General features: G+C 54.0%; 1 protein-coding gene across 1 annotated transcript in view; it reads left to right on the plus strand.

Annotated features, from left to right (window-relative positions):
* Positions 1 to 8,606, plus strand: part of CAPN8 (calpain 8) — a 46,285-nt gene extending 37,679 nt beyond the window's left edge. Inside the window, 6 exon segments of the mRNA XM_039883325.1 lie at positions 1,689 to 1,781; positions 3,370 to 3,430; positions 6,560 to 6,628; positions 7,051 to 7,121; positions 7,492 to 7,616; positions 8,440 to 8,606. Coding sequence (XP_039739259.1) covers positions 1,689 to 1,781; positions 3,370 to 3,430; positions 6,560 to 6,628; positions 7,051 to 7,121; positions 7,492 to 7,616; positions 8,440 to 8,567 — 547 coding nt within the window. The 3' untranslated portion in view covers positions 8,568 to 8,606.
* Positions 8,607 to 10,432: the final 1,826 nt, after the last annotated feature.

The following is a 10,432-nucleotide window of genomic DNA, read 5'->3' on the forward strand; positions in this document are numbered from 1 at the left end:
CGAAGGGCCTTGGAAGGTGTCAGCCAGCTCCGGTGGCTGTAACAAAGCACCGCAGACTGGACGGCTTATAAACAACAGGCATTTGTCTTTCGCAGTTCTGGAGGTGGGAAGTCCAAGGTCAGATTCCCGCGAGATTTTTCTTCTAAGCTGCAGATTGCTGACCTCGCGGTGCCCTCCCACGGTGGAAAGAGGGTGGGGGAGCTCTCTGGAGTCCCTTTCATAAGGGTGCTGATCTCATTCATGGGGGCCCCACCCTCATGACCTAATCACCCCAAGGCCCTTCGCCCTAGTATCACTACCCTGCGGGGTGAGGTTGCGACATGACTTTCAAAAGACATAAACAATTATTCCGTAACTGAAGGGGGAAAAAAGTACTCTCCACCCCCCAGGGACCCTCAGGGCCGCTTTCCAGACTTAAGAATGGAATAGAAGAAAATACATCAGAATCCTTTGCAGCAAAAACCCGGGAACGCAGTTCCTTCGCATTGCCATCACTCCATAGCTGAGGACCCCTTGCAAAAATGAGTCAATTTATGTTTTAGGTGGATGTTCGGACCGGAATTTTTAGTAACAAAACCTCGTTGCCTTGTCTGCCACAGGGTCATGCGTTATTAAGAACATCAAGAGCAACGAAAAATCTAAGCTCATGTTCGTACACTAGTTCTTCGTGTACCTTATTTTTTCCCCCTGCAGCAAGGGGCAGTGTTGGTGGAGGGCTGGGCACAGAGAAGCTGAGGAGCGGGCTGGGCACCAGGGACAGGCCAAGGTCTGAACGTAGACCCTCGACATCCCATCTTTTTCCTGGCGGGCTAGTGGGGGCGATGTTCCCGTCACGCAGGCTTTTCTGCTCCACCTGAACGAGACCGGCTGCCCTCACAGTGTGTGTGCTACTCTGCGCCGCTCTTATCTCGATTTTTCCAGAATCGCCCGGGCCACTGGTGGAGGATGGGAGAAGGGGGATTGTCCTGTGGACGAATGATGAAACCTCATTTCCTAAGGGGGAGTGACTTGGCGGCAAACAAGGGGCAGCGTCGTGCCTGGAGCCCGGAGCTCGGAGCAGTCTGCCTTCTCTGCGCCTCATCTGCCGTCCCGTGAGGTCTGTCCTTTGGCTGAGAGTCGAGGGACAAGTCTGTCCAGCCCAGTGTGTATCCCAAACACACACGGGAAGCCCGAGTCCCTTAAATCTCCACGTGCCCAGCATGAGGCGGGCTGCTGCTTGGAACGGCAGCGCCCACGGATGCAGTGGGAAAGGCGACACGTCTTAGGTTTTGAGTCTCGACTCTGCCGCTTGGTAGCGGTGAACCCCAAGCAATTATATCACGTGGCAATTACGGATTACATTTTGTACGTACATAGTGTTTAGCAGTTTACAAAATCACGGCTTCCTTCACGCTTCAGCGGATGCAGAGTTGTTTTGAAAATTTGAGGAGGGTCCACATCGGGGGGGTGTCACGCCTGTCAACGTAGCTCCCATTATCTGCTACTCACCACCCTTTGCTGTTGGTTTAATCGAGCCCCTGTGTGACAGCCTGCAGCCCGGGAAGTGCCACGCACGCTTCTCCCCGAGGCTGCGGGGGAGGGAAAGTGACAATCGTGGTTTTTAAAGATGTCACAGCCTTTTGAAATCACAGGGTCCGTGGACCTGGCGTCTGATGACATTAACGTCTTGGAGAGCTTGGCAGGGCATGGCGTGACTTGCATTTGGGTTCCTCTTTCTAGGATTTTGAGATCGGTGCCAACAAACTCAAGACGGTTCTGAACAAGGTGTTTTCCGAACGAAAGTTGCACGTTAGGTCTTTTCGGAAAGTCTGTGAGAGCCCGAGAGGTGCTGGAGTGGGAGCCGGCACTGGGCTGGGAGCACCCAGAGACAGGACGGGGAGAGGGGGCCTTTGGCCTCTGACCCCCAGGGTCCTGGTTCCCTCTGGGCTGAGAGAGTGTCCAGCAGCTAGGAAGGGAAGGGCGGGGTGCCGGGCAGGGTGAAGTAGGGCCGATGAGGGAGCCAAGGACCCTGCAGGTAGGAGTCCTGATTCCTGGGAGCGAGGAAGTGGGCCGAGGGTGACCTGAGTGAAGTTTCCCCAGAAAACGAACGACTCTGGTCCCCTGAAGGATGGCAGCTCCTGCTCTGTGGTGCACCGCTGGGGAGAGGCGTGTGGGAGGGACGGTTCTGACCTTCCCAGGCAGCGGTGGGTCCCCATCTCAGGCTGTAGCAAGTCCTGGGGGCGGCCAGGGGCTCAAGTGCATGCACCCCGGAGAAAGCCTTGCCCCTTCCATCTGAACCCAGGCTCGTGTGAATGGGCACGGAGCTGGCTTCTCCTCTGGTCCGGGGTGGGCCTGGGTAAGTCTTCCAGCTGGGTGAGCGATGGGCATGTTTACCCACTGTAGCCAGACTGAGCGTGAGAATGCAGGACACAGGGGCACGGCTGAGCGGCCAAGTGCAAGGCCTCCCAGAGGCAAGGCAGAGCAGCTCCCCAGGGCTCCAAGCCCAGGCCCTGGCTGGAGGGCCCTCCCAGGTCCGCAGACCTGGCCTCTGCTCCAGCTCTCACTCCTGCTTTTGCTGAGAAAATGCCGAGGGAGGAGGCGGGCACCTCTGGGTCTTTGGTGCCTTCCTACCTTGACTCGCGGCCGAGGGCAAGATGAGCATGGAGACCAAGGACGGCTGCGGCTCCTGCGAGGATGACAGCTGCCTTTTGAGAGGCCGTGGGTGGTGCTCACAAGCGCAGCTCCATGTGGGCCGTGGAGCCCGATGGCCTGTGTCTGAAGCCCAGCTCTGCCCCCTGCTGGCCATGAGCTCTTGAGCACATTATTTAACCTCTGGGCCTCAGTTTCCTTATCTGTAAAATGGGGACAGTGCTCAGAACGCTACCGAGCCACTAAAAAGAGAGCTGTTTTATTTTATATTTAAGAACTTACCATATACCCAATACTGTGTTAAGAACTTCGCTTCCATTATCTCATTTAATCCCCAGCCAGTCTTTGGGGACAGGTATTATTATTATTATTATTATTATTATTACTACTACTACTACTACTACTATTACTATTATTATTATTCCCAATTAATGGAGGAGGAAACTAAAGCTCAGAGAGATGTTAGCTTGCTAAAGTCTGTGGCTGGTGAGTACCAAAGACGAGATTCAGACGCTGAACCCCAACACCGGTGTGCACCTGCACCCCCTCCCAAGGCGTGAGCAGAATCGGGGGGGCCTCTGCCGAGAAGGCTGTGGCTGTGCTCCCCGTTTTTGTGGAGACCACACTCGGCTCCTTTCTCTGTCTGGGGCCTTCGGTGGTTTCCTGCCGTGGGGATTATTTGCGCTGGCTTCAAATGATCCTGATTCCCACCCCGCCTTTTCTATTTAAATATTTAGAAAGAGACATAAAATTCGATGGATTCGACATCAACACTTGCAGGGAGACGATCAGCCTCATGGATGTATCCTTTACACGGCACATCACTTTTACTTTTTTCCAGCTCTGAATGACTCCTCGACCTCTCCCGGTGAGAAGGGGGAAGGGTGGGGAAGGGAAGGAAAGAGAAGGGAACCAGCTTATACCGAGTGGATGTCCAATGTCCTGCTGGAGCTTTAAGGAAAAATATGTCATTTCCTGTTTGCTTCTCAATAAGCTTCAGATCGCCTCCGTTTTACAGGGGAAGAAACTGAGGCACGCAGTGTTTACGTGACTGGTTTAAACTCCTTTAATGTGGCAGATACGGGGCATTCGTGCCTGTCTTCCTGGTTAGTCACATCGCTCCTCCTTCTAGGCTCCGTTCCCACCCTCTTCCCTCCCCGCTTCCCTGCCTCTCCCTGTCTGTTTTTAGTCTTGGTCTCCAAGTCTTAACACGGCCCTTCGACAGCCACTAGCAATAGTTTAGAATTATCACATCACAGAAAACCTGTTTGTTCTCCCTGACCCAACTGAACCCTCACTCCATACTTAAGAACATGTGAAGAGTTTTCTCGGTGGAAGAGACAGCTTAACTGAAGGCACAGAGAGAACGGTCCATTGCCACATCCTTAAAACGTCGCCTTGTGGGGGTCCAGGTCTCCACGCTCCACGGTGCTGATAGCGGAGGCGATTTCTTTAAAAACTGGAACCTTGGAAGGTTCCCCTCCATTCTTAGGGCCTCAACCATGATGTGGTTTGATGACCATCGGGGCGGGAGGAATGCCTGTTATTTGCGTGGGGTCAGGCGGAGGGTCCTGGCTGGCCGGCGTGCGTGTGCTGACCTCTGTAGGCGTACCAGGGATGGGGAGACGGTGCTAGCTCCGTGTCTTTCTCCTGGGCCCACATAGTAAACAGTCTCACTGTGGGCCACAAAGGACCGTTCCGTGTTGATCCGCTTTGCTGTGAATGGTTTCTCGATGGAATCACCCTCAGACTTGCCAGTGGGCTCCAGCTCAGATTTGAGAATGACCTCGCGGTTTCTACTCACTGTTCCCAGTGGTATCTGCATCACTCATAGTTCCAAGAGGACTGACTGTCATTCTTCGGGGGCGTCCGCGCCGCTGTTTAAATGGCAGGGGGCAGTGGTTCTGAACCAGAGCGGGTGCGGCAGAAGCGCCCATGGAGCCTTTCGTAAAAATAACTTTATCGAGATGTAACTCACACACCGTGTAATATACCCATCCTAAGGGCACAAGTGGATGGTTTTAGGGACATTCGCAGAGTTGTGCAAACATCACCGCGTGTTACAGAGCGCTTTCGTCACCGCCCCGAAGAGACCTGGTGCCTACGTCAGCGCTCACTTCCCACTTCCCCCTGAATCTCCCCACACCCCCCTCCCCTCCATCCTACACTCACTTTCTGACTCTATAGATTTGCCTATTCTGGGCATCTTATCTAAGTGGCATCACACGACACGTGGTCCTTTGTGGATGGATTTTTCACTTCGCGTGGCATTTTGAGTTCTCCAGCACGTGTCGGTCCTTCATCACCTACGGGGCTTTAAAATACAGTTGCTCGAATCTCACTCGTGGAGATGCTGATTTAATAGGCCTGGGACGAGGCCTGGGTCTCTGCAGGCCATGCCATCCGGAATGGAGGACCCCAGCTGTCCCGGGACGAGGGCTTTGGAACAGGCAGGCGTCCGCACGCCGGCTCCACCACCTCTTAGGTGTATAAACTTGGAGAACTTTCTAAATGCTCCGAACCTCCGTTTCTCCTCCTGGAAAACAGGGTAACGATATGTACGTAGCTCCTGTGCCTATTGCGAGGATGGAGCGAGCCATGAGGACTTGAAGTGCCTAGACCCCCAAGCGTTACTATTCCGGGATGCGTCGGGGGAATTATTAGTGAGGGTTGGAAGGCTGCAGTGCACTCATCACTCAGGTGGGGCTCACAGAGACAAGAGCAGAGACCTCTCGATGTTATGGAAAAATCTCCAAAGCTCCAAATATCAGACCAGCGAAAATCCAAGCAGTGACCCAGAGAGAAGGAGAACTCAGTTTGACGAGCCGGCGGTCCCAGGAGAGCTGGCGCTCTGAACATCTGGGCGCAGGGCTTAGGGGCGATTTCGCTTTTAGACCCGCGTTGTTACAGTTGGCACGGGCTGATTCACAGACCCCTGAAATCACTACGGGCTCCGGGCAGTTACAGAGCGTGGGATTTTCTAACAAGCACTAAAGCGACACATCTTTAGGGGAGGATGAGTTCTCAGTTGACCCCGAGATCTTTGGCCTATGCAGCAAGCAAGTTTACAGAAGCAGGGAAAAAAATAAAAAAAAAAGAACTGATTAGAAATGTTGACCAATGAAGTGGGAAGCTCCTCCTCACCGAGGGTGAGGCTCGTACTCTGTGTGGACCTGGCTTTCGGTCTGGTTAGCTGCAGGAGGTGGGCGTGACGGGCTGTTTTAGAATTTTAACGTCTGTGCTGTAACACAGTGGTGGTGGTTGATTACTTGTGATTTCTGAGAAAAGGGTAGAGTTTCAATCATGAGGGACAATTCAAAACCAAATCCCCATTGTCTACCCCAGGCTCATTAAGATTTGTAGGGTAAATGTAAGTCGGACGCAGAGAATTCCATAGAACTTTCCGCCTGTTTTGGTTGAGTAGGCGCCTAGGATCCAGCTGTGCCCCAACATCCCAGGAATCAGTGTGGAGAAGCTTGGGGATCCCTTCCAGGCACGTGGACAAACACACGCAGACCGCTGTGGCTGAGAGTTCCCATCCCGGGCTCCTGATGATTTTTCCAATAACATTTTGATATTCTACCCAGAAATCACGGAATTTTAAATCTGGAAGCGACTTTACAGCTCTTACAGCTCAACCCTTTCAGTAACTCTGGATGACTCAGGTGTTAGATGCTAATGAACAATGTTGCCGCGCGGGCTTTGGGCTCGCTTGCCCTTTGCTCCCAGACGTCTCAAAGGAGGTCCTTAGTGAATGTTTGACTCTTTAATCTTTATTTGAAATTGTTTCCTGACAACCCTTCCCACCTTGACCCCGGGGGCCCTGCTTATTACAGAGGGAACTTTCACTGAAGTCTTAAGACACAAGAGAAAGCAATCCACAAGGCGTGTAGAATTTGCACATGATCATGTTGGCCTTTAACACGTCTAGAGCAATGGGACGGGCACCTTGGGACTCGTGGAATTCAAGACGCTGTGGCTGAAGATTCAGAAGGACCTGGTAACTCTCGCGACCCCGCCGGGCATCTTCTGGACTCTGACTGCTCTGCTCTGCTGTGTTTCCAGCCCCTCGCACTCTCGGACACTCATTCCTAGTCTGTTTCCTGCCCTAGTCTGACCAGCTCCTTAATCAGGGTCAAAGCCAGCCCCGAACCTGGACGCATCGTTCAGGACGCACTAAGAAAGCAATGAGAGACGCTTGTGCCAATGCCTTCCCTGGAACCCTGTCACTCAGGGCAGAGGGGCCAGCACCGGCCACAGCCCGAGTTCTCATCTTTGCTCTGAAAACTTCCTGGAGGAGTCGGTGAGGTCTCCTCTTGAGGGTGTCCCTGGCCTTCTAAGGATGCGGTGGGGTGGAGGGAGATAGTTCTGGAAGGGGCCGCAAACGGCTGTTTTCTGCCTGGAATTTCTCTCCTGCTTTAGGAGATCTACCGGGGAACCGATAATAACCACTTGGGGACCATTGATGCCCATGAGATGAGGACAGCCCTCAATCCTGGGGACAAGATTTTAGAGCCCAGATGTGCCCAGTTTAGTTGTTCTTATTACGACGACGGCCAGGTCACCGGTGGTAGTTGTGGTATGGCGGACATCAGTGTGACGACAAAGATTTGTTGAACACCTCGACCGAGGGAAGAGGGAACGTTGCTGGCTTCTGTAGAGTGAAGTACCTCAGACTTTTGCTGGAGCCACGGGCCTACCCCAGGGCCCGGGAGGGGCTGTCCTAATGCAGCCATCGCACAGGAGATGGGTTGGGTGACCCGACGCTTCTGTGCCTTGGAGGAGGCAGAGTGGGGCCTGGCCCCTGCAAGATCGGTATTGCCGGAGGCGAGCCCTCCACTCACCTGTGACGCGGGCCCCTCTGCCCGCAGGGTTCACCCTCGGCGACCAGGTGCAGCAAACCATCGCCCTGCGGCACGCGAGCAGCACGCTCAGCGTCGACTTCGATGGCTTCGTTGCTTGTGTGACCCGCCTGGAGACCCTCTTCAGTGAGTCACTCTCTCCTTGGACCCTGTCTCATTTCTCCCGAGGGGCGGGGACGGGCAGGGGCAGAACGGCCAGCCTTCGGTAACTGTGGTGCCCTTCAGTGAAGGGAGGTAGAGACTGGAGCTGGCCACACTCAGGCAGAGGCTGCCTTTTTTTGGAGACTGCAAAAGATGCCATCTGAATAGTTGTGCACCTACTACGTGCAGTCACTGGGCCATGGCGAATGAGTCCTCGTAATGGTCCTTACGTGGCTTTTTAATGTCTATTCACAGCTAGGTCTCCATGGGGATCATACTGAGAGCAGGTGTCACCTCCTGGAGGGGGTAGGGATCCCCTCTGGAAGGCAGCAGGTGTTCCCCCGCCCCTTGGCCTTGAGCTCATGCCAAAGCAAACTATTAAGAGAGAGGGTTTTCCTTCTGCCAAGGGCTGGGAGTTGGCAAGTCCTAATGAGGCAATTCCAGGCAGCCAGAGACGAAGCCAAGGGACTGCGTTACCTACAGATGGGCAAACGCCATCTGTCCCACACCCCAGCCCTCCTCCTCCCCCTCTTAAAAGAATTGCAAGTTTCTAGAGCTTCTGTGGGTGGAGACGACAAAGGAACCATCTCCGCTTACAGTTGAAAGTCTCTCTATTGGGCAAGGGGACATCTGTTGCCAAACTCCTCACTCTGGGCACTGGGCCTGGATCTAGCTTTTCAGGGTCCCTGCAGCTAGGTGACAGCTGGGGGGCTGGCGGAGTAGGTGGGATGGAGTGGACAGAGGTGGTACTCTGTTCCAAAGTCCAAAACCATCTCGATCTAATTTCATTCCTTCTCCGGTGTTCTAGAACTATTCAGGCGTCTGGACAAGGACCAGAACGGCACTGTCCAGCTCTCTCTGGCTGAGGTAAGTGGCCGGAGCTTGGATGAACCACTCACCGATGGCACTTTGAAACGCGGCGTTTATTCATATTGACCTGTCTTATCTCCACGTGGGTACAACACGTGATCTATGGCAGGCATCGCGAGGAAGAGTACGATTGTCTGTTTCGCAGCTTTGAAAACATTTTAAGTAATTAATTATTATTATTATAATTTTGAATCCCGAAGATAAAGCCACAGCTGCATTTGCGATCATTTCGAGGATGCACGCCCTCGTTAATGTGAATGGAATCGTGGGTGGTGGGTACAAACGGAAGTGTGTGACTTCTAGGGCGGGATGTTTCGGGTTGCCATGGAGGGCATCGGAAACAGACAATTAGATTGCAACAAGGTAGACTATAGATGCAGAACAAGTGAGCGTTTTACTGTTACAAGTCGTGTAACCTCTTACGCAGACAGCGCCACAGCACTTCCGCTGTTGGGGGCTGTGGCCTCCCACAGCAGAGGCCTTCACTGGCCTGTGGGGTGTCCTGCGGGTCCAGGCCAGGAGGCAGGCATTGCCTGTGACCTGCTTCGGAGGCAGGGGAACTGGAGGACCGAGTTATTCCTGGCCCCGCCAAGCGGTCTGGGTACGACTACTTTCTTTTCTTCCCTAAAGTGGAACGTCACGGACCCGTTTCCAGTGATCTGGGGAAGGCCTCCCGAAACGCATGTCTGGGAAACCCACAGACCCCTGGACGGTAGTGTCGATCCTGACGCCGAGTGCGTGTGTCTATACATTTCATGCACACACGCACCTGCACACCTATTTTTGGAAGCCCCTCTGGGTCTAAGCTTTTCCTAAGTTGCATTTCTGCAGTGCTCTGGCGTAGGGGTTAGCGAGGCACTTCCTGGAGGACGGAGCACGGAGCCGGGGCAGGCTCGCAGCCCCGTGGGGCGGGTGGACGCCCGGCAAAGTCGCACGGGTCCCGGGGAGCGGCGAGCTCGGCCTGCGTCCTTCCGCTGCAGTGGCCGCGCTGTGCGTTGGTCTGACCCAGGGCTGTGGACGGCGGTGACGCGTCTCGCCAGGCTTCCTGCCTCTTTTTTGCCCCTTCTTTACAATTTTGTGAACATCGATCCTCAAGTGGCATTCACTGGTCGTCCACCTCCTTCTTGCCCGTCAATGTTCCCTGAGATCCTGGCCTGTCCCACGGGGGCCAGTTGGGGAGCCCGGGGTCAGAAATCAATTAAAACTGTGAGCCAAAACGGTCTCCGCCTTTCTCTCGTGACGTGCGAGCCTGGGGAGTGCCCTGGACTCTTCACGCTTTAGGAAAGAAGATGTTTTTGGGAAATGACTCGGCTCGAAGCTGCCGAAAGATGGAAAACGTGCGTGAGTTTCTGCAGGAGAGGCTCACCTCGGTCGAGCTGCTTCCCGTGGCCGTTGTCTGGGAAGGAGTGGGCTCTAGCTGTCCCGGGGTGGGGGTGCGGGGCGCAGCGGGTGTATGTCCAGCCACCCGCAGGGGGCCGGGCAGGTTGCTGGGCAAACGGGCCTTTCTTCCTCACTTTCAGATGGGAGAAAGTGCTCTGCCGACGCATCGGGCGTCTGCCGAGTCTCAAGGAAAATTCTCGTGTAGGGTAATTCTCACCTGACAAATAGCTAGAGGGGAAATGCGATCCGGGTTAGTTTTGCTCACAGCTGAACACAGGGATCTCGTTGGTAAGAAAATCGATGTCACAGCCTAGTGTCCTAATGGGTAGATAGGGACAAAGCTGGTTCTCATACACAGACTTTAGAAATGAAGTGTAAAGGAAGATGAATGTCTGAGTCAGCTCGGGCTGCTGTAACAAAGTACCACAGACTGGTACTTATAAACAGCAGACATCTATGCCTCACAGTCCCGGAGGCTGGAAGTCCAAGTTCAGGGAGCCAGCATGCTTGGCTTCTGTTAAGGACTCTCTTTTAAGTCCGGACTGCTGACT

This window comes from Pteropus medius, unplaced genomic scaffold (assembly GCF_902729225.1).
Source record: "Pteropus medius unplaced genomic scaffold, Ma_sr-lr_union100, whole genome shotgun sequence".
NCBI classification, from domain to species: Eukaryota; Metazoa; Chordata; class Mammalia; order Chiroptera; family Pteropodidae; genus Pteropus; species Pteropus medius.